At 39.6% G+C, this 24,397-nt stretch overlaps 1 protein-coding gene across 1 annotated transcript in view; it reads right to left on the bottom strand.

The window, feature by feature from the left end:
* The window catches only part of LOC309498402 (uncharacterized protein), a 201,848-nt gene that overhangs the window by 135,230 nt on the left and 42,221 nt on the right, over positions 1–24,397 (bottom strand). The window contains exons 2-3 of the mRNA XM_082169118.1: positions 23,575–23,822; positions 21,902–22,870 (exon numbers count right to left, since the gene is read on the bottom strand). Of these exons, the coding sequence (XP_082025244.1) occupies positions 21,902–22,870; positions 23,575–23,632 (1,027 nt within the window). The 5' untranslated portion in view covers positions 23,633–23,822. The remainder of the gene's footprint in view (positions 1–21,901; positions 22,871–23,574; positions 23,823–24,397) is intronic.

Raw genomic sequence — 24,397 nt, 5'->3', positions numbered from 1 at the left:
GTTGTGGAGACCTCCAGTGGACACCCGTCTCTATTGCACTGCGAATCTGTTGCCATGGCAGCAAGGCCAATTGCCCGATTTACAGCAGGTGTGGAGTAATTACAGAGAGTGTTGTGAGAGGGACACGTATTGAGATGGGGCTTTAAAAATAGAGAGGAAGCAGACTGTCGTGTGGTTCTCCTCCTGTGAGATACTGTGTTTTTGTTGACGGGTTGTTCTTTTATGGAGGCTGGGCTGTGAAGCGGGTGAAGCGGGTGAAGCGGGTGAAGCGGGTGAAGCGGGTGAAGCGGGTGAAGCGGGTGAAGCGGGTGAAGCTCGAAGTTGAGAAGTAGAGAAGTAGAGAGAAGAGAGTGAAGTATTTGTCAGCGAAAACTCAAGGAATATCGTCAGCAGTGGGAAAGACGCAAAGTGATGAGTATTGGATTCGTTGTTTATATGCACTAACACTGAAGTGGTGTTGAGAGTTTGGAAAGTGTGTGGCACGAGTGAATTAGTACACCGAATTGTTGAATTGTTGATCTGTCTCCAACTTTTGTCCGCTCCTCGCTGAATGTGACGATCGCTGCACCCGTCTTCTGCTGTCTCTGGAGAGAAGTTGAGCCCTTGCGAGAGACGAGAGTTGATCTGGTGGGAGAAAGACCGGTGGGTGAGTGCTGGCCCGAATGCACGGTGTGCGAGTGGAATGCAGTGCCTGAAGTGACGATTCACACGGTTTGTGTTATGAGTGAAGTTCATCGTGTGGAGACGTAATAGTAGTCTGCTGTGCACTCTCTCCTTACAGTCTTTCACCCGCTGTCTCCAAGGAAGGTTTTGATATATCGAGTGCCCAACTTACCATTTTGAGACAGCCCGGCTCTGTTAATGTTGAATGTTTTATATGCTGTTGAACTGTTAAACCCTGCTACATTGTTACAGTGTACAGCTGAAGCGGAGTGTCTCGCTTAAAGCATCCTCTCTGCCTGGTGGTCTCCACACTCTCCTATCGAAAGCCGCTGCCCTGTTCAGAACGAGAGGAGGTATTGCAGCTGAATGTTTCATCTACTGTTGAATGGTTAAATCCTGTTGCATTGTTACAGTGTACAGCTGAAGTGAAGTGTCTCGCTTAAAGCATCCTCCCCGCTTGGTGGTCTTCACACGCCCCATCGAAAGCTTCCGCCCTGTTCAGAAAGAGAGAAGGTATTTCAACTGAATGTTTCATATGCTGTTGAATAGTTAAACCCTGCTACCTGGTTGCAGCGCACAGCCGAAGTGGAGTGTCTCGCTCGAAGTGTCCTCCCCGCCTGGTGGTCTCCACATGCCCTATTGAAGGCCTCTGCCCTGTTCAGAAAGAGAGCAGGTATCACTGTCGAGTGCTTGTATACCGTTGAACCCTGTTGTATTGTTGCAGTACACAGTCGAAGGGGAGCGTCTCGCTCAAAGTGTTATTCCGTCTGGTGGTCCCCACATGCCCCATTGAAGGCCTCCGCCTTGTTCAGAAAGAGAGAAGGTATTTCAACTGAATGTTTCATATGTTGTTGAATAGTTAAATCCTGCTACCTGGTTACAGCGCACAGCCGAAGTGGAGTGTCTCGCTCAAAGTGTCCTCCCTGCCTGGTGGTCTCCATATGTCCCATTGAAGGCCTCCGCCCTGTTCAGAAAGAGAGAAGGTATCACTGTCGAGTGCTTGTATACCGTTGAACCGTTGAACTCTGTTGTATTGTTGCAGTACACAGCCGAAGGGGAGCGTCTCGCTCAAAGTGTTCGTCCGCCTGGTGGTCCCCACATGCCCCATTGAAGGCCTCCGCCCTGTTCAGAAAGAGAGAAGTCTTCCATGCCTACGTCGCAAGCCGCTGCCCCTGTTGAGAAGGAAAGGAAATAGCTGCGGCACGTGCCTCGATCGAAGTGTCTTCCTGTTGTCCAAGGTTCCCTCACGTCCCGGCTAAAGGCCCCCGTTCTACTTGGTCTGGCATAAAGGACACCTACCGGGATATACTTACCTGTTTCCTCTTCTGGCCCGGTCCGCTCGCCACCTGTGTCCCTGTGCTTCGTCCGAGGCTGAGGCAACCGCTCCCTGGGTACTTACCTCTGGGGCAGCATCCGGGACTTGTTCCATCCCCGCCCATGAGTACTTACCTGGTTCCAGTCCGAATGGGGTCCGTATAACCACGACTTCCTCTGGAGTCCTGTAAAGAGTACTTACCCAGTGACCTACCTAGACGGTGTGAGTTTCCCTCTGATCCCTCTCCAACGAGTTGCAGGGCCGCCACGATCGTTCTCCCCTCTACGGTCCAGGGGGCCATCGAATTCCCTCTGGTGACAAGAAGATTTTAATTAGGATCTTTCAAATTACTGCTCTTAACTTAATAAAGAAACCTGTTATTCCTTTATTCCCTTGTCTGTCTGGTCCTTGACACGTTCCTCGAGGTGGTACCCGGTTTCCAGGGGTGGGTGCAGTCTGGCTCGGCCCACCCCGACCTGTGACAATATCACTTAACACATTTATGAAGAAATCTTCTATATTTTTCCCTTTTTTTCAGAAGGTTGACTCTTACATACACTTAGCTAAATATAACACACATATCTGGCATTTGAACACATTTTATCGGATATTTATGCATGAACCTTAGTAATAACAATAAAACGAAAACTTCACTTACCAAGAGTACTCTAATATCAATTAGAAAAAGTTCGCGGCAGCTCTTTCAGCTTTAGGCCCGTACTTCAATGCACGTACAAAAAGCTAGTTTTACTTTTACTCAAAATCAATCATCACAGTATCAAGTTCTGTTTCTATTTCTCAAAATCATGTTCTATATCTCTAAATCTCTCTAAACAAACTACTAGCTCACTCAGTCTAATTCTTTCTCTTCTCAGATCGCGCTCGCTGCTTCTTTTTCGGTGCTTCTCTCGGAAAAAATGATCATTGCATCATCTCTCGACTCCGATGACTCCACCCACTAAGGCGGCCAACTCTGATTCGTTTTATTAGGACCAATCATCATCTCATTAAATCAAATCACTCTTCTCTAATTTATGTATTCTTATTTTCTCTTTTCTTTACAGATATTTAATAAAATAACTGTTCATTCACATAAGTGTCAGTCTCTTTCTTTTCTATTTCAAAAATAAAAACCTCTTTAGTAACCTGGGTTACACCCTCCCCTCTTGAATACATGCACGTCCTGCTGCATCTACATGTTTTGGGATTGAATCGAAACCACAGGTACATCATCAACAGAAGAAGCATTTACTTCCTCTAAGGCAGTACTGAATGCCACACTTAGACTTTGCAACAGAGATTGAATCACTACGGTAAGTGGATTCCCTAACTGGGGATATTCAAGCCTTTTTGCAGGTCTTCGCTCTCTTTGCGAACGTCTGGGAATAACTCCCTCTTCAGACTCTGTGTCATTCTCTCGTTCACTTTGATCAGTTTCAGTATCTTTAGCTTCACTCAGAACTGGATTCTCTTCATTTCTGTTTTCACCTTCACAACCAATTTCTGTTTCAGCTTCCTGAGAAGGAAACTCAGAGCAGGGATCAATTTCTGGTTCTCCTCTCACTGGAATCTCTAAATCAACACGAACAGATTCCAATCATCGTCTCATTAAATCAAATCACTCTTCTCTAATTTATGTATTCTTATTCTCCCTTTTCTTTACAGATATTTAATAAAATAACTGTTCATTCACATAAGTGTCAGTCTCTTTCTTTTCTATTTCAAAAATAAAAACATCTTTAGTAACCTGGGTTACATTAGACTCAAAGTGACGCTTGGGATGCGAGTTTAGATGGTTTCATTGCTTCATTAGCCAATATTTCATAACACAAAACATAGGGAGGTCTAGGATCCTCAAGATCCCCAGTCCAGGGAAATCCAAACTTTATGTACTCATTGTGATATTTTCGTGATATTTTTTTTAACTTTCTCACATGGTTTTCCACGGTGCACTAGCTCCGTGTTCTGCGGGAGTGTGGTGGCCAGTAAGGATGGCTGAAGCGAAACAGTCGTTCCGAAGCTTTGCGAGATCCCGAAGCGCAGATGTGTCGAAACACTGATCCGAAGCGTGATTCGAAACACCCATGTCACGTGACTATGACCAAACGAAGCCTCGAAGTGTTTCACTAAGTGTTTCATCAGGTGTGGTCCGCCGAATCAGCGTTTGATTGGAACGGTGGGGAACAGACCACACAATCGCACATCTGTATAAAAGTGAAATAAACGCATTTTGACCTCGTGGGTTTTTGTTTGACTTTGAGATAGCGGATTTTTGGTGATATAGTGACATAGTGCGATTTGATTAGTTATAGGCAATTTAGACTTACATTTAAATTTACACAACACATTGACTGATAGGCTAGAGACAGACAGAGTATATAAAGTGACACATTAATAGATACATAGATATATATATATATATATAGACAGCTAGATTAATAGATAGATACATATATAGATTTCAGATACATATATAAATACATATATTATAGATCGATACATATATAGATAGATTATAGATACATATATAAATACATATATTATAGATCGATACATATATAGATACATAGATTATAGATACATATCTAGATACATAGATCGATTCATATATAGATAGATAGATTTGGATAGATAGATAAAATGGAGGCTCCCCAGAAGAGATGCTGTACATCAGTGGTGTGGGAGCATTTCCATTTAGAAACCCCAAATAAAGTGAGATGTGTGTATTGTGATCGGCAGCTAGCCTACTGCAACAATACATCATCCATGATGCGCCATTTGAGGAGCACTCATCCTGCCATTTTGCAGGGTGCAGAGGATGGCATTCCCCCTGTACCTAGGCCTGCTACTGACTCTGCTGGGCCATCTAAGCAAGGTATGCATTGTTTGAAATATAATTATAATTGAAATATAATTACAACCTTTTGGGACACTGTTTATAAAGTTTATAAGTTATATAAAGCACTGATTATAAACACTGGAAGGTTTCCAAATAATGAACCAGTAGGCTATACTTTTAATAGATGTGCACTAATTGAAGCTGTATTTTTCCAATGTATTTGTCTGAAAGTATGTTTTATCTTCTCTTTTAAAAGTCAGACAGAGGGAATTGGATGAGGCTCTTATAAACATGGTGGTGACAGTTTCAGTCTGTGTTATGTTATGTAATCTGAATCATGTAATATAATATATCCTTCATATATGCCGTCAGTTTAGGATTTGTTACTAATTGCTGTTTTCATTTTTATTCAGACCCAGAAATGTCAACATCACACCCATCATCATCATCATCATCACCATCACCATCACCATCAACACCAGTAGAAACACAGGACAGTTTATGGGAACTTTTTGATACTCGCATCCATCAAACCAAGATGATACACAATGCTACAGCTGATGCCACAGTGGAAGTGAAAAAATACATCAACGATGCGTATTTGCCCAGAACTCATGATCCACTAACTTACTGGAAAGAGAGAGCAGTAATCTTTCCTCATTTGTATGTCCTTGCAAAAAAATATCTTTGTATGCCAGCAACAAGTGTCCCTTGTGAGAGGATTTTTTCAAAGGCTGGAGAAATTATCTGTAAAAAAAGAAGTAGGCTAAGTCCTTCCACAGCAGATAAATTAATATTTTTGAATAAAAATCTCAAAAAAAGTGAGACATTGTGGCTTGATTTCTTTTATTAATATTCATTTTTCATGACCAAAATAACATTATGCACAGTGAGGAGCCTATAGGTTACAAGCTTCACATATTAGAACATTATAATAATAAAAAAACAACAAATTTTTTTAATGGCTCGTCAAGGTTATTTCAGATCAACACCTGCAAGTGACCACTAGGTGTCACCGTTGAGACGGGTGTCGGATTGATTCGAAGCCTCGAAACAATATGGCACATTTGGTTCAACTGTTTCATTGGTTCACGAGGCCTCGATTTTGCCATCACTAGTGGCCAGTGGCTGTGACTCGGTATCTTCGGTACCGGCTTCAGTGGGCCTTTGTGGTGCTGTAGTTTTGCTGCTTTCAGTGGACGCTTGATCTTTTCTTTTGACTCCTCTTTGGTTTAGCCACCGATCCATTTTTTAGGGCTGTAGTCAACCAAAGAAATGCTTAGTCGACCAAAGTCCTGTCCTGCACAACGATTAGTCGACTAAAAAAAAAAAAGACGCGATGTTTTGCATTTTGATTAAACATTTATTAAACAATTGTCATAGAGCATTTATAAAACAACAACGAAAAAAGTTAGTTTTTTTGACACCTGGGATCCCCCGCGAAACGGTTCTCATTCGCGCTTGAATAAGGCCGGCGACACACTGGCTGCTGGCGTGAGAGTCTCAGCTGCGTTGGGTGTCAAGTCAAGTCAAGTTTATTTGTATAGCGCTTTTTCACAACACAGATTGTATCAAAGCAGCTTCACAGTATTAAATTAAAATAATACAACAAAGTTTGTTTCAAGAGGAATTTATTGATTAAATTAAATTAAATATCCCCAAAATATCCCCAAATATAAGTGTCTGTTTTTATTTCGGCTCCCATGTTAACAGGTTGGAGTTTGCACACTCAGGCGCGGCTCGAGCCACGCGGAAAACACGTGCATGCTATAGAACCGACGCCTGAGTGTTCCAGCAACGGGAGTGTTCTCTGGCTGGAGCGCAGAACAGCGGAGTTTGTATGGACCGAAGTGCAATGTATTCGACTTTTTACCCGTAATTATCAATCTAAATTAATCTCGTTTTTAATTTAGGCTAACTTAATTTCGTTCTTCTTTATTTAAATTTCGTTTTTCTTAGGCCTATTTAAATTTCGTTTTTCTTTATTTAAATTTCATTTTTTCTGTATTTAAATTTCGTTTTGTTCTTTATTTAAATTTCGTTTTTCTTTATTTAAATCTACCCTTTACTGTGTCAGTAATTTGTTAGTCAGAAAAATATTAGACTACCTTAAGTATTGCTTAAGTTAACAGACTGTGTGCGTTTTATAAATTTTTTACAGTCTATGGTTTTATATCACTAGTGCAGTGTCCGTTCTCGGAGAATATAGCCCTGCTCGCGTGAGGTGCGCCGCTTCCCGCTCGCGCTGTTCTGTAGTTTACTATTAATTCTGAACATGTCGCGTCTCGCGCGTCTGTCTATATTGCACCAAATGCGACACTGCACTCCCTTGTAAAGTCGATTGCGGTTCTCGAAATAATCAAAATGCAAACGGACAGACAGACACATAGAGATTACTACCTATATTCCTTACTGAGCGCGAAGCAGCAGTGCAGCCAGCCACAGGTGCGGTTCCCGAGTGTTCTACGTGGTGCGCGCTAAACTGTGGCGCTGTTACAAAATAGCCTAAATTAAAGCATTTAAAGTTGAGCATAAAACATAGGCTAATTATATTTAGAATACAGTAATATATAACTGCTTATAAAGGAATAAATAACAAGGAGTAAATCAATGAAAATTTCTTTATTGGTGAAAAAAAAAAATTATGTGACTGGTCGACCAATGAGAATGTCAGTTCTCATACCAAGACGGCATCGACCAATTAGTCGACTAAACGACTAAAGTTGACAGCCCTACCATTTTTATGTTATTAAAACAGAATGGCAAGAACTGTTATCACAGTTTGGCAAGTGCATTAAAAATCTACTTAAATAAGTGACGATTTTATAAACACTTGCCTAGTTTAGGTCATCTTTTGGCGGACCACACTTTAAGAATTACTGCTCTAATGCTATTGGTAGACTACACGTCTGAGCATATCTATAGAAAATACCATCACAAGTGTTATATAAAACTAAGATATATGATTCTAATTTGACTAGGAATTAGTCTTAACAGATTTAAAAGTAATATTATGCTGTTGGGAGAGTGTTGTTATATTAACCACAGCAGTGCAGTGCATTAAATATTTCACTACATTAACGCTAGATCAATCAACAAATTAAACTCACTCATACTGTCAACAGTTACTAAAACGTCATTCGAATTTGACAAATAATCCATTTTCTTGTCCCTTATAATCCACATAATGCAGGGGAAACTGTAAAATGAACTGCAGCAGTGCTGAAAACTTACATCATAAAATTACAACACTCAAACTAAATGTATATATAAATGTATGTTTATTTTCCATGCATCATTTTATCATAGCCATCCATGTATGTGGGCAGTCAAATCATAACAGTGAAATCGGCCTCGAACTCTTTTGTGTTGCCTGCACTTGAGACGGTGACGTGAGCTCCGTGAGAAGAAAAGTCTTTTTTCCTATTGGTTGTCGCTCGCGAAAATCGCTTCTCATTTGCATAAAGTTGAAATTTTTCAACTTTTGTCACTTGTCTCTTGTCACTTGACACGCCCACATTCTGTCGCCAACGGTCACTGTTGCTCATGTCGCCGGAAGTCGCCAGCGCTCCATTGGAACGAATGGGATTGTGTCGCTTTGTCGCTGCGTGGCGCTGGCGGTGTGAACGGGGCTTCAGACTGTGTTGATGTGTTTCTCCACTGCATGGATCTTCATATGTGGCTTCACGTTACTTTTAATAGAGAAACACTTTCCACATACAGGACATGAATGTGGCTTCTCCTTCGTATGAACTGTCAGGTGTCTCTTCAGGTCTGATGCCTTAGGGAATTTTTTTTCACATTGATCACATGTGAACGGCTTCTCTCCTGTGTGAACTACTCTCACGTGAAGCTCAACATTATTTTTGTATGTGAAACTCTTCCCACATTGATCACATGTGAACGGCTTCTCTCCAGTGTGAACTATCATGTGACGCTCTAGACTATGTTTGATTGTAAAACTCTTTCCACACTGATCACATGTGAATGGCTTTTCTCCCGTGTGAACTCTCATGTGAAGCTCAAGATGATGTTTGTATGTGAAACTCTTCCCACACTGATCACACGTGAACAGCTTCTCTCCGGTGTGAACTCTCATGTGAGCTTTAAGGTTTGATGATTGTATGAAACTCTTCCCACATTGATCACATGAGAACGGCTTCTCTCCAGTGTGAATTCTCATGTGACACTCTAGATTTTGTTTGGTTGTGAAACTCTTTCCACACTGAGTGCAGGTGAAAGATTTCTTGGCTCTTCTTTTCTTTAAAAATGTATTTTTAGTCTTTGAGCGACTCAAAGGTTTTTCTCCAGGTTTGATATGTTTCTCCTCCTTCACTTCACTCAGTTCTTCTCTCTCCTCCTTCACTTCCATCAGGTCTGAAATGAAAGAAAAACATTCATTTTCAAATTTTCTAAATAATCAAAATACTTAAAAGAGAGAAATATGGAGTGAATGGAGATAAAAATGATCCCAGATGCAACTACTAAAATATTACAATAATTTAAAACTTTTTATAAATTAATTATACGTCTGAAACTTTCCATGAATGAAGTACACTGATCTTCCAGTTATTAAAAAAATAAAAAAAACAAAAACATTTTAGGCATTGTTTCTGCATTGAGAACTATTAAATATGTATGGAAGTAAAATAATGTCAAATGTTTTTGAAACAAAAAGCCTGTTGAATTGCACTACTTGGAAAAAAAATGCATTGCATTAAGCCTGCTTGCATTTTAATGCATTGTATTTTTAGGGCTTTCATTTTTATGGCCTGAAATTCAGAATGGTTGAATATTTAAGCTGTGAATATTTCAATTAAAAACATCTCAAACACATTTTCATTATTAAAAAATCAATAATCCATATTAATCTTTCATATTTCACTTTCAAAATATTTAAACTGTTTAAAAATACAACCTATAATATTCCACAGGCAATTTTCTTTCTCTTTGCAAATTTGCTTCCACAAATTCAGTGGTTCAAATTCAACAGAAAATTCTATGTTGAGATCCAGGGAAAAAAAGCAGCTTAATGGACTAATACAGTGATATAAAAGACCAAGATTGCACCTTATTTGGGAAGTAGGCTGTAGGCTACTATAGGCTACAGGCAAGCAGAATATGACTTTAACGAATATGAAGTTAACGCGCAAAGTTTAATGCTGAGCATTTCCCAATGATATACTGGCATAAAATCAACACTTGATCAATTAATTCTCTCTCTCTCTCTCTCTCTCTCTCTCTCTAGTCATCTGTCAGTTGTGCAGTAACCCAAAATCTCCTGAATGAAGTTAAAACCCTGATTTTTTAAATCAAGTGCTTGATGCCGATGCGATCAGTGGTGCGGATTCAGTGTTTTCTCGTGTGGCTCGTGCACACGCCCCACTGTCTTCACTCGGACGCGTGCTTCAATCCGTTGTTGATACTCTCTATTCATTCTGGTGAAATCACAAAAACATAATGCAAACAAATGTGTCCCTGCTTGATATACAACCACTGATGAACATAATCGGTTTTGATAAAAAAAAAAAAAAAAATATACGAGTGCGGATTAGAACCCAGAACTTCTGACAAGGTTGGCGAAAGCTCTATCACTGGACCATTAAGGTATATGACATATATTAGGCTGCATCTCATTAAACAACAACTTAAACCCCATGTAGCCTACTATTTAAATCGATTGCTGGACATCGTAATGTTATTGTACCTAATATTGATATTGCCCCTCCGTATATTCACCAGGCCCACCTATTAATGACGTTCTGTATCTGCCACTGACGTAACGTAGGAAAGGTAATGTGGAAGTTAAAATGCTAAAATAAATACTGATAACATATTTTGAGAATTTAAGTGCTTTTTTATATATATATCCCCCGACCCCCCAGCATTTACTGTCCCCCCCAGGTTTAAAATTGCTCCTATATATGCCTACATGTACTTCATTCGATTAAACTGGAAAGAGCCATAGCACTTGCATATTGTAGTCCTATTGTTAGTTTAGTTTAACTGTAAATTGTTTTGGATAAAAGCGTCTGCTAAATGAATAAATGTAGCCTAAATGTAAAATTGGCTTGAGATTGGGCATTCGCACATTTAGGACCGTCTCTAAAGTTGCATACAACATTAGTGTAGTGGCCGTTTGTCAAACAAAACAAAAAAAAAACAAAAAAAAACATTAATTAAACTTAAATCAAACTTCAAACGACAACCTTTATAGCACCCTGGGCAGGTGATGCACGCAGGCAAGAAATGAGTCCAATTCCAGGCTGATTCAAAGTTGTGGCTGATTTATTTTCCCAACGGAGCAAACAATACAGCATCTCTCGCGCTGGTAAAAAACCATATGCCCATCACCCAGGTGCTACAGATCACCTCCTACTTCCTACCTATATTCACCTTTACCTGTGCACACTACTGCCCTCAGGTGTCTAAATCAAAACATTGTAGTTAATAAACTAACCAAAAAATAAAGACTAAACATATAAATAAAACAATTAACTAAACAAACAACAAAATAATATTACCAAAATATATTACTAATGTGGGAAAAATTATAATGATAAACAAATCAATTAACAAAATTACCACTACTGAAAGCAAACTAATGTAGCTCCAACACTCCGGCCCCTAATTGTGCATTATGACAATTACTGAACTCTCAAAACGGAGCTACACACTATATATTCTAACTATATCAGGAACAGATGTCTTGCCGCACCTGCAAGGAAAGAGAAAGAAAGAGAATGACAGATGCAGACAGAAAGAGAGAGAGTCAGTTCATGTGATCACACTGCCGCCTCCAGCAGCAGGCACAGCTTCGTCACAGGCCTCTCTAAGATGCTGGTCTTCGTTTGGAGGCGAACAGAGCGCACAACCCCATTCACATCCGATCTGACATCCAAAACTTTCCCCATCATCCAAGATCCTCTTGAAGCTGTAGCATCTGCCACAAGAACAACATCTCCAGGTATAAGGTTTCTTCTTAGTGCTGCCCATTTTTGTCTCTGTTGCATCAATGGCAGGTACTCAGAAATCCATCTCTTCCAGAAGAGTTCCGCCATGTACTGTATCTGCTTCCATCTTTTTCTGACATACAGATCATTTCTGTCAAACAATCCTGGTGGCATAATTGGTTTACCTTTCAACAACAGAATGTGATTCGGCGTCAAAGCTTCCAGGTCATTTGAATCACCGGAGGCCCTTGTAATAGGCCTATCATTCAATATTGCTTCAACTTCGCAAAAAATAGTTTGGAGTGCTTCATCGTCCAGGGTCTGCTGTTTAAGGACTGAGTTAAGAACACTCTTCACTGAGCGAATCAGGCGCTCCCAAACGCCACCTTGATGGGAAGCTGATGGGGTGTTAAATCTCCATTCTATGCCGTCCTGAAGAAAGGCTCTTTGAATTTTACCATGATTCAGAGCAGCCAGACTCTCCTTGAGCTCACGGCTGGCTCCAACAAAGTTAGTTCCATTGTCCGACCTGAGAGTTGAAACTGGGCCTCGTCTGCAGATGAACCTTCTCACTGAATTTATACAGGAGTCTGTATCCAATGTGTATGCTACTTCCAAGTGTACAGCACGGCTGGTCATACAGGTGAAGAGTACTCCGTATCTTTTGAGAAGACATCTGCTTCTTTTAACTTCAATGGGCCCAAAATAATCAATGCCAACATGAGTAAAAGGGGCTTCCTCAGGCAACACTCTTTCAGCAGGTAAGTCCGCCATTTTTTGTTCAAGGAGTCTTCCTCTGTTGCGTCTGCAAACAACACAATCTGATATGACCTTTCTGGCAGCAGAGTTTGCATTTACAATCCAATACTTCCGCATTAAACTGGACAACATATAATTTCTTCCAGCATGACCTATCTGCTGATGAATGTGGCGCAGAACTAATGTTGATACATGCAGGTCTTTTGACAGAATAACAGGACGCTTGGATTCCACTGGCAGTGAGGATTTGCTTAACCGACCACCCACTCTGAGAATCTCACCATCCATCACTGGGTCCAATCTATACAGTGGACTGTCCTTGGATACGGATTTTACACCACTCTGCAGCGAGGTAATTTCATCCTTAAACCGTTGATGTTGTACATACCGGATGATTGACAGCTCTGCCCTGGTCACATCTTGAGGTGTTAGACTCTGTCCTTTGAGTGTAGCCTTAAAGCTCTGCATTTGGCTTTCCACCTGTTGATAACAGTCTGTAGTGTCCATACTGAGGTCAGCAGAGGCATAAAGCTCCTTTCTCCTATGTCCCAATAACACAAGAGTATCCTTGATCTTAAGAAGCCAAGCTACAGCTACTCGCAATCTCTTCCAAGATGAAAAGTAATGAATCAGGTGGCTCATAGCATTGTCTGTGTCTTTAACAACAGCATTCACTGTCAAATCCCTTTTGATCTCAGGGTCAGCGCCAGGAATCACCTGAAGATCTACATCCAATTTAGGCCATCCATCCTTGGACTTATAAAGGAAATCAGGTCCCATCATCCATCTCCTTCTGTTCAGGAGATCTTCTGCCCTCATTCCTCTTGACGCTTCATCTGCTGGGTTTTCCTTCGTCCCCACATATCTCCACTGATCAACATCAGTTGCCTCTCTGATGACTGCAACTCTGTTGGCCACAAAGGTATAGAATCGCCGGCTTTCATTTGATATATATTTAAGGACTGTTGTACTGTCGGTCCAGAAAACTGACTTCTCCAGCCTAAGTTGCAACTCCTTCTGTAGCATGCGGTCTACCTTAACAGCAAGGACTGCAGCTGTTAGCTCCAGGCGAGGAATTGTTGTCTGCTTCAGCGGAGCAACTCTGGCCTTCCCCATCATAAATGCAACATGTACTTTATTATTCCTTTCCAATCTTAAGTAAGAGACAGCTCCATACCCAACCTCACTGGCGTCAGAGAAGTGGTGAAGTTGTACAGTGACAGGGTTGCCAAAGTCATTAGGCTTAATGCAACGGTCAATCTTGAACTTTGCCACCTTGTGGAGATCTTCCAACCAGCCAGCCCATTGCTTAGCGAGAACATGGGGAATATCTTCGTCCCATCCAAGATTTCTTTTACAGAGTTCCTGCAGTAACAACTTAGCCACCATGCTGAATGGAGAAAGGAAACCCAATGGGTCATAGAGGGAGCTGACCACCGAAAGAATTCCTCTTCTCGTCTGCGGTTGCTCTTGTGCTGAAGCCTTAAATCCAAATTGGTCAGTCTCAACATACCACTGTAGTCCTAATGTACGTTCAACAGGAAGTTGATCTGTATCCAAATCCAGCTCCATCATGTCTTTTGCTCTGCGGCCTTCGCTAACAGAGCGCAACACTGCACGACTATTGCTGACCCACTTTGACAGAGTGAATCCTCCTTTCTGACAAAGTGCAGTTAAATCCTGGATCATTTTCTTAGCTTCCTCTTCTGAGGCCATTGAACGGAGGCAATCATCGACATAAAAATTGTTTTTCACTGTACTCACAACCTCTGGAGGGAAGTGTTCTGCGTTGTCATCTGCCGTTCTCCTCAAAGCATAACTGGCACAGCTTGGCGATGATGCAGCTCCAAATAGATGTACCTTCATGCGGTATTCCTGCGAAGCCTGTGCAGTGTCACCATCTGGCCACCAGAGGAAGCGGAGAAAGTTAACGTGCTTATTTGAGACATGAACCTGGTGAAACATAGATTGGATATCAGCCACTATTGCAATAGGCTCCTGCCTAAATCGGACTAAAACTCCAATGAGGCTGTTAGTAAGATCGGGGCCTTGCAAAAGCTGACTATTAAGGGATGTTCCTTTGTAGGAAGCTGCACAGTCAAAAACAACTCTTAGCTTGCCCTTCTGAGGATGACACACCCCATGGTGTGGGATATACCACAATTTCCCATTGCTCTGTGTCAACTGGTCAAGAGGAACTGGCTCAGCATGTCGCTGTGTTATCATTTCATTTAGGAACGTGATATATTCCTCCTTAAAAACACTGTTCCTGTCAAACTTTCTTTTCAGGCTACATAAGCGCTGCTCTGCTATATAACGATTGTCTGGCAGGGTTACATTTTCCTTTCTGAATGGCAAGTCAATGCAGTAATGACCTCCAATTAGTTTTGCTGTGCTACTGACAATATCCATGAACTTAATATCTTCTCTGGACATTTCAATCTGCTCTTCTGATGAATTTTCATTAAAGTCATGGTGATACTGCTTAACAAGCATTTCTTGCAGGTGTTCAACAGAGATGCGATTTGCTGTCACAGCAGAATAGCCACTCTTACCTCTACAGCTACCATGAAGAGGACCATTAATGACCCAGCCAACCCTGGTTCTGACAGCGTATGGGCCCTCATCTAGGCTATGTATTACTTCCCACGGCTCCAAAACCTTAGGGGCATCAGTTCCAATTAGCAGATCTACATTTGCATGAATGTCATGGAGTATTACATCCTTCAAATACGGCCATGGATCAATATCTGCTTGTCGTGGAATATTAAGTGTAGACACAGGTATAGTTTTTTGAGTCAAAACATCAGGAAGCTCTATAAAATCTTCAGCACTCATGCCAGACACCTCAAGACCTGACAAAACATGAGCATTCACAACCTTTCGTTGGCCCATTGTTCTCAACAAAATGCTTGTCTTCTTACCTCGCAAATTTAACCTTTTCGCCATGGTTTCTGTACAGAATGTGCCGGAACTGCCAGGGTCCAGGAAAGCATATGTCTGCATGATCTTATTAGTTAGTTTGCTTCTGACCTTTACTGCAACAATAGAGAAGGTAGAATCATCTTCCACACCGGCCCCAATATGGCCACACGTCTGAAAGGTTACAGTTGAATCACTTGGAAGGCTCACAGGATGTTTGGCTTGTTCTACAGATGTGCCTTTATCCTGTCTTTCTATATGAAGGACCCCAGGATGTTTCTGATGACATACATGGCAATCCAATCGACTCCTACAGTCCTTGCTTGTATGGCCTACCTTCAGGCATCCAAAACAAATACCCTTGTCCTTAATGAAGTTGATCTTGTCCCGGTGTGTCTTGGCTTTAAACTGTGAACACTGACCTAGTGTGTGGTTTCTCTGCAGGCAGAAAAGACAGCAATGAGTGGAGGGGGTGCTATGTTCTGCAGGCCGTACAATAGCTTCTTCCCTCACAGGAGTGACATTCGTAACGTAGCTGCTTCCCTTCCTTCTTTGTCGTAGCTGGCTGTTAAAGGAGGCCTTCACATTAGGATGTTGAGGATCTTGAATGTTTCCAAAAACTGGATCTAAAGCAATTTTCACTTGTCTCTCAATAAAATTTACAAGATCAATGAATGTAACTCTCTGTCCACTTCTTTCTTGCAAGTCACATGCAATGTTCCTCCATTTTTCTCTTAGTTTGTAAGGAAGTTTTAAAATGATACTACGCATGTTAGATGGTAAATCCAGTTCCCTCATATACATTACTTGTTCTGTTAGGTTTGAACATCCTCGGAGAAACAGAGAGAATGATTGTAATCCCTTTACATCTTCACCTTTAATGGGTGTCCAGTTAGATATTTTTTCCATGTAAGCAGATGCAATTTTATATTCATCTCCAAAATGCTGAGCAAGAAGACTCTTGGCTCTGTGATAGCCTTGATCTGGAGGTATATGTTGACAACTGTGCACAAGATCCTTTGGCTGCCCCCTGGTGTATTGTTCAAGGAAATGCAAACAGTCGCTGGGATTATTCGTTTTCTTCTCCACTACATTTTCAAAAGCTTTAATGAAGGATTTATATTGAAGAGGGTCTCCATCAAAAATTTGCAGATTTCTTGGAGGAAGAACAGAGGATATATTTTGCTGAACCAACATTGCAGTGATTTCGTTTTGTTTTTGCATAATGCCCACCATGTCATTTTGGTTGTTACCGCTTTGAGTTTGAGAATTTAATATATGTCCCATTTGACGTCCATTTGCAGTCTGTAATTCTTGATATTGAACTTCTGGCCCAAACGGCCTTCCATACATTCGTTCAGCAAATCCTTGTCTTGGCCTAACAACTGATGCAGGATCAGGTACAGCAAGAACATCATTTTCAGGTGGAACAAAAGCTTTGGCAAGAGGATCTAAACCGATGGATCTTTGAGCTTTGCTCCTCTCCAAATAAGAGTTCATTCCATCAGATCGTCTTGAACCACGCTGTGATGAGTTCATTTCTAAAACCTGAAGCCTTGCCGTTGTAGCTGCCAAATCTGTTTCAAGCACCAATTGCTCCTTTTCTCTACGAAGCCTTTCCTCCTGCGCTTCTATATGATGTTTCCTTTTTAAAGCTTCGGAGCGTTTAAGAAGAGCTGCTCTCTCGGCCTCCGCATTAATGCGCGCCGCGGATATTGCAGAAGTCTTTGATATGCCGGTGGCACGTGATTTTACAGAACTTTCTCTTACACTTAAGACGTTAGAAATACTGTCTTCAGGTTGTATTCCATCATCAACGCATCCTGCGTCGATAGGTTCTTTTGGCGGTGAGTATTGATAACCAGCTTTAGACAGCCACTCCTTCACATCTTCAATAAATGCATGACATGATTTAATTTTCTCCTCAAAGCTTTTAGTTTTAGTGATGAGTATTTTATCTTCTGGTAGAGGCAATTCCATAAATGTTTCATGAATATCAAGCGCTTCTTCATAACACTTAATGAACAAAGCGAGCTGAGTGTTCACTGCGTCGGCATTTTCATTTAATTCTATTAGGGCACGGATTTTATCCATAAGCTTTTTTGCCTGGTTAATTTTTGCAGTGCGTTTCTCTTGACAAGTTTGTATGTAAAAGCACATTCCTTTAGAAGTCAATTTAATTGACCGCTTTGATTCTGGCCTCTCCACATCTGTCATTTTTCTGCAAACGTATTGCCACTCTTTTGATAATATCAGTGAATGTTCACAATCGGGTAACAATCGGATACCAACAAATCCTCTTCATCCACATAAGCGCACATTGCGCTGGCTTTACTTTTTTATGAATGTAGGCCACACGGTGCGTTAATAGTTCAACAAAGCACACAGCCAATTTAAAGCAGTCCAAGTTTAAGTTCATGTAACTTTTCATGAAACCGTTTTCCTATACGGCATTTCTATCAGTACATACCAACTGGACATTTCTTAGCTCAGGCCAGGCCTCTGTCTCATGCCAGCAGATAATCCATGAATGGTGAATAAAACAATCCATGCTGATTTTCCATCGGGTATCCCAATAATATCCGAAGCGAATTCCAAGGAAAGTTCTTCTTCTTTCTTTAATCAGTGGACAGGTTTTTTACTTGTTGTAGTGGCCGTTTGTCAAACAAAACAAAAAAACAAACAAAAAAAAACATTAATTAAACTTAAATCAAACTTCAAACGACAACCTTTATAGCACCCTGGGCAGGTGATGCACGCAGGCAAGAAATGAGTCCAATTCCAGGCTGATTCAAAGTTGTGGCTGATTTATTTTCCCAACGGAGCAAACAATACAGCATCTCTCGCGCTGGTAAAAAACCATATGCCCATCACCCAGGTGCTACAGATCACCTCCTACTTCCTACCTATATTCACCTTTACCTGTGCACACTACTGCCCTCAGGTGTCTAAATCAAAACATTGTAGTTAATAAACTAACCAAAAAATAAAGACTAAACATATAAATAAAACAATTAACTAAACAAACAACAAAATAATATTACCAAAATATATTACTAATGTGGGAAAAATTATAATGATAAACAAATCAATTAACAAAATTACCACTACTGAAAGCAAACTAATGTAGCTCCAACAATTAGTGTTAACCTAATGACGACGTAAATATTCATACACGTTTCTAACTTCAATAGCAAACTTTAATTTATTTGAATAAATATCACAAATCTAAAGGGTGCACATTATGCCTGACACTACATGAACACTTACAGTTGGTTTTATGACTGTAAGTCGTTCTCTTCTATTGCTATTTCATTTAGAAACATGTATACGAATGTCGTATGTAACTTTAGAGATGGTCCCTAAATGTGCGAATGTCCAATGTGAGTTTGTTTTTTTACATACAGTATATAAACTGGACACAGCGACCCCATAGGTTTCAACTAGGGATGCACCGAATATTCGGCCACCGAAAATTTTCGGCCGAAAATGGCCCAAAAGTGCATTTTCGGTTTTCGGCCGAAAGACTTTTATCACCGAAACAATACGGCCGAAATGTTGTGATGACGCAAACAGCAGATCGCGACCTGCACGTGCTTGTCTGAAGCAACATATCTGCGGTGTGGACGTATTTCAATATATCTGAGAGTGACCCACGGACAGCGATTTTTAAAACACAGACGTCCCAAGTCTTCCGGAAGTTCCGGGAGTCTCCCGCGTATTGATAGCGGCTCCCTGATGCCCGCAAATTAGTTTAAATCTCCCGGAATTGCAGAGCAGCCGTCATTTATCAGAGGTGTGTGTGTTTACCTTAGCTGTTTATGGTTTTTGCAACTCACGTCCATGAGCATATAGCTGCAGATATTATTATGGGCTATGGCAGTATTGACCTAAATGCACTTTGTTTTTATGAGAGAACATTTCATTTTTAAACCTTTCTGCAGGCCAGTAGGCTTTTACATTATTATTTAATGTACACATGAGTGGGGTCAAGTTAAACATTTAATTTTATACTTTGCAATTTGCTAAATAAATATTTGCATACAATTTTAATTGATTTATTCTTTGAAACTTTAATATTAATTTATGCAATGCCTTGATTATAGTAAAGTTAGTACACAGTCATAGCCATAAATGCAATGGTACTAATAATTGGCATAATTTATTTCGGTGTTTCGGTTTTCGGCCTTAGTTTCCTCTTTTTCGGTTTTGGCCAAGAATTTTCATTTCGGTGCATCCCTAGTTTCAACGGAGAAAAGTGAAGTCAATTAGAAGCACTCACTTCCTGATGGCTGAGTGTACTGCGCAGACTCAAACTGAGCAACCCGTCTGTCTTCTAATAGCTGTGCCAAGAGAAATCTGAATCATTCCCTTCCGAAACTTGCAGAGACGGAGAGTGTGAGTAGGAGGTGTCCATGAGCTAGGAGCAGGAGAAACTTTTGCTAAATATTCTGAAGAATTATTTTGTCATTTTGCCTCCACGTCCCCCCGATTGCCCGCGAGCTTCTCCTCCTGTCTATACGGTAATTTCTCTACTGTGCGACAGAGAGTTGCGTGGTTATGACGCAATCGTTAGCCTATTTTTACAAAAATTGCATCTACGAGGCCATAACGTAAGATACAAGGTAATGGAGCCTTTTATACATTTTCGTGTTTCTTTAGAAATAAATAATGGACAAATGGAGTCTTTAAACGCCTCAGATGTAAAGTTATTCGCTGTCAAAGTGACGCTAAAATGAATGGGAGTCAATGGAATGCTAACAGCAGGTGATGGTCTGCTAATCAATGGCGGCCCCCGGGGAAGCTTCAATATTTAATGAAACCCTGCCCGCCTGTTTTTTTTTTATCACTGTATTAGTCCATTAAGCTAAGTTAAGCATTTTATATGTCCAGTAGGGGAATCCTGAAGTATTGAAGGAAACCCCAATAGCCTGCATGCAGCACATCGCCGCAATATAAAGTTAAGGCCAGGAAACAACCAAGAGAAATATATGTCAACCTAAAATGTAACATTGGATCTGTAGGCTACATCCGCATCCGAATAACATTATAATCTCGTTCACAGTAGAGAAAGATGCATGTAGGCTACACAGGAAAAGTAACCGTGAATACACTGAATTTAACATAAAACAGCCGTCATAATCACAAATACACTTACATTGCTGTAAATGAGTTTTATGAATGAATGGCTTGCTCTAACTGTTGCTCGGTCTTCGTCAACAACACACGCTTTTGCACCTCCTGCTGTTAGTCGCAGATGGAGAGTATGCTCGGCAATCTACTGCTTTTCCTGGATATCAGCATAGAATTTTCTGTCGAATTTGAACCACTGAATTTGTGGAAGCGAATTTGCAAAGAGAAATAAAATGGACCAAAAATTGCCTGTTGAATATTGAATAGGTTGTTTTATTAAACAGTTTGAATATTTTGGAAGTGAAATATGAAAGGTGAATATGGATTATTGAATTTTTTATAATGAAAATGTGTTTGAGATGTTTTGAATTTAAATATTCACTGCTTAAATATTCAACAATGCTGAATTTCAGCCCATAAAAATGCAAGCCCTAAAAATACAATGCATTAAAATGCAAGCATGCTTAATGCAAAGCACATTTTTTTCAAGTAGTGCAATTCAACAGGCTTTTTGTTTCAAAAACATTTGACATTATTTTACTTCCATAAATATGTTTGATCAATGACACAATTATCTAACATATGAACTTTAAAGCACACAATATTGCCATATTTTGAGACCAACATTTAGATTGATATTTAATTATGTTAAAATCTATTAAAACGCTTTAATTATTAAGGGCCGTTCAAGAAACACAAGATCAAATATCACTGCAAGAAAGAACACATATGTTTGCAGTAAAGCGGAGTAGATTGTAAATTTGTAAAAAAAAAAAAATACAAATAAATAATGATTTAGGTCAAAATTCTGGTAACACTGTTACAAATTGTAAACCATATATAAAATGTAAAATAAAACAGTTAAAGGAGTAGTTCACTTTTAAAATGAAAATTATGTCATCATATAGGCTACTCACCCTCATGTTGTTTCAAACCTGTATGAATTTCTTTCTTCTGCTGAATAGAAAGGAAGATATTTAGAAGAATGTCAGTAACCAGACAGTTTTTGGGTCCCATTGACTTCCATAGTATATTTTTTTCCTACTATGGAAGTCAATGGGACCCAAAAACTGTCTGGTTACTGACATTCTTCTAAATATCTTCTTTTCTGTTCAGCAGAAGAAAGAAATTCATACAGGTTTGAAACAACATGAGGGTGAATATATGATGACATAATTTTCATCTTAAAGTGGAGTATCCCTTTAACCTTCCTTTACTGACCTTTTGTTAAAAAAAATCTAAAAGTGATGAAGTGCTTGAATGTTTCTAACATGAATGTTCTTCAGCATCATGAATGAATGAAGAATAAACACCAACCTCTTTGTTCTTCAGGATCTTCAGTGTGTTTCATTCTGCAGGGTTCTGGATCACTCATGTTCTCACTGTCCTCTTTAATAAACTCAGTCTTTGCAGATTGTGTGTGCAGTTTCTCTCTGCTGTGGATCCTCTTGTGCCGTTTTAAAACGCTCACTGAAATAAAAGTCTTCTCACACTCAAAGCACATGTACTCTCTCACACCAGTATGCATTCTTTGATGTCTTTGTAAATAATACAGCAGTGAAAAACTCTTTCCACACACAGAACATGAATGTAGCTTCTCCTTCGTATGAACTGCCAAGTGTCTCTTCAGGTCTGATGCCTTATGGAATTTTTTTTCACATTGATCACATGTGAACAGCTTCTCTCCGGTGTGGATCCTCATGTGAAAATTAAAGGATGATGATCGACTGAAACTCTTCCCACATTGATCACATGTGAACGGCTTCTCTCCAGTGTGAACTTTCATGTGAAGCTCAAGAAGATATTTGTATGTGAAACTCTTTCCACATTGATCACACATGAACAGCTTCTCTCCAGTGTGAACTCTCATGTGAGCTTTAAGGTATGATGATTGTGTGAAACTCTTCCCACATTGATCACATGAGAACGGCTTCTCTCCAGTGTGAACTCTCATGTGACGCTCTAGATTATATTTGCTTGTGAAACTCTTTCCACACTGAGTGCAGGTGAAAGATTTATTGGCTCTTCTTTTCTTGAAAAATGTTTTTTTAGTCTTTGAGCGACTCAAAGGTTTTTCTCCAGGTTTAACATGATGTTCCTCCTTCACTTCACTCAGTTCTTCACTCTCCTCCTTCACTTCACTCAGTTCTTCACTCTCCTCCTCCACTTCACTCTCCTCCTTCACTTCACTCAGTTCTTCACTCTCCTCCTTCACTTCACTCAGTTCTTCACTCTCCTCCTTCACTTCACTCAGTTCTTCACTCTCCTCCTTCACTTCCATCACGTCTGAAATAAAAGAAAAACATTCATTTTTACATTTTCTAAATTATCAAAATAATCCAAAGAGATAAATATGGAGTGAATGGAGATAAAAATGATCCCAGATGCATCAGACAACTACTATAAAATATTACAATAATTTATATTACAATAATTTAAGACTTTTTTATAAATTAATTATACGTCCCTGAAACTTTCCATGAATGAGGTACACTGATCTTACAGTTATTAAAAAAAAAAAAAAATTTAGGCAAAAATCCCATGTTTCTGTATTGGAACTATTAAATATGTTTGATCAATGACACAATTATCTAACATGATATGAACTTTAAAATACACAATACTGCCATGTTTTGACACCAACATTTGTGTTAAAAATTACGAAGACGCTTTAATTAAAGGCCGTTCAAGAAACACAAGATCAAGTGAATTTCACTGCGAGAAAAAAACACAAATGTTTGCAGTAAAGCGGAGTAGATGTAGATTCAGGTCAAAATTCTGGTAACACTGTTACAAATTATAAACCATATATAAAATAAATGTAAAATAAAATAATTAAAATATTTAAATTTAGTTTGAAACCTTCTGAAATCAATATGAAACCTTCACTTACTGAACCTTTTATTTAAAAAAAAATCTAAAAGTGTTTATGTTCTTGAATCTTTCTAGCATGAATGTTCTTCATGAATGAATGAAGAATAAACACCAACCTCTTTGTTCTTCAGGATCTTCAGTGTGTTTCATTCTGCAGGGTTCTGGATCACTCATGTTCTCACTGTCCTCTTTAATAAACTCAGTCTTTACAGATATCAGCTCTTCCTGATGCTCTGATGCTCGTCTTCACTTGTAGCTGATGGGAATTTACAGCATTTATTGGATAATTACAGTGGGAGGAGCTTCACTGATGATGAATTACAGTGGGAGGAGCTTCACTGATGAAGAATTGTAGTGTGAGGAGCTAGTAAAATCAAAAAATATATAAGTTACTGAGTTTGTTTTTATGCTCGTGGACAACAGAATAAAATAATGTAAATATAAATAATGGTAAGAATAACAGTTGAAAGCATAAACAAATAAATATTGGCTACATATAGTTACCAACAAATACCATCAGTCTGTTGGCACCAATGAAATACGTTTTAAGTGGCCATTTACAGGAAATCTGAAGACATCAGCATAATAAATGAGGTGAAAACAGGAACTATTGTCATGAAACAAAGACTGTTTTCAGCAGATCTGTTAATATTGATGAGCCTCAGACTATCAACACTCATTCAACAAGCCATTCAGGATCATCAGCAGATCATCTCACTTTATTCTGAGAGTTTGCTGTTAGAAACACATTATTTGTGTCAGAATATAAGACAAAATCCTGTAAAATAGCTATATTGAAAGACAATACTGTTATTTCACACAAAATAACATAGATAAATCATAAATAATATAACAAAATAATTAAATAACCTTTATTTACGAATCTCTACAGGCAAATAACTACAACACCATAATATGTGAATCTAAATGAATGAATTG

The sequence above is a fragment of the Leuciscus leuciscus genome, assembly GCF_965113295.1.
Source record: "Leuciscus leuciscus genome assembly, chromosome: 1".
Taxonomy (NCBI): domain Eukaryota; kingdom Metazoa; phylum Chordata; class Actinopteri; order Cypriniformes; family Leuciscidae; genus Leuciscus; species Leuciscus leuciscus.
This window is presented reverse-complemented; position numbering and strand designations above follow the sequence as displayed.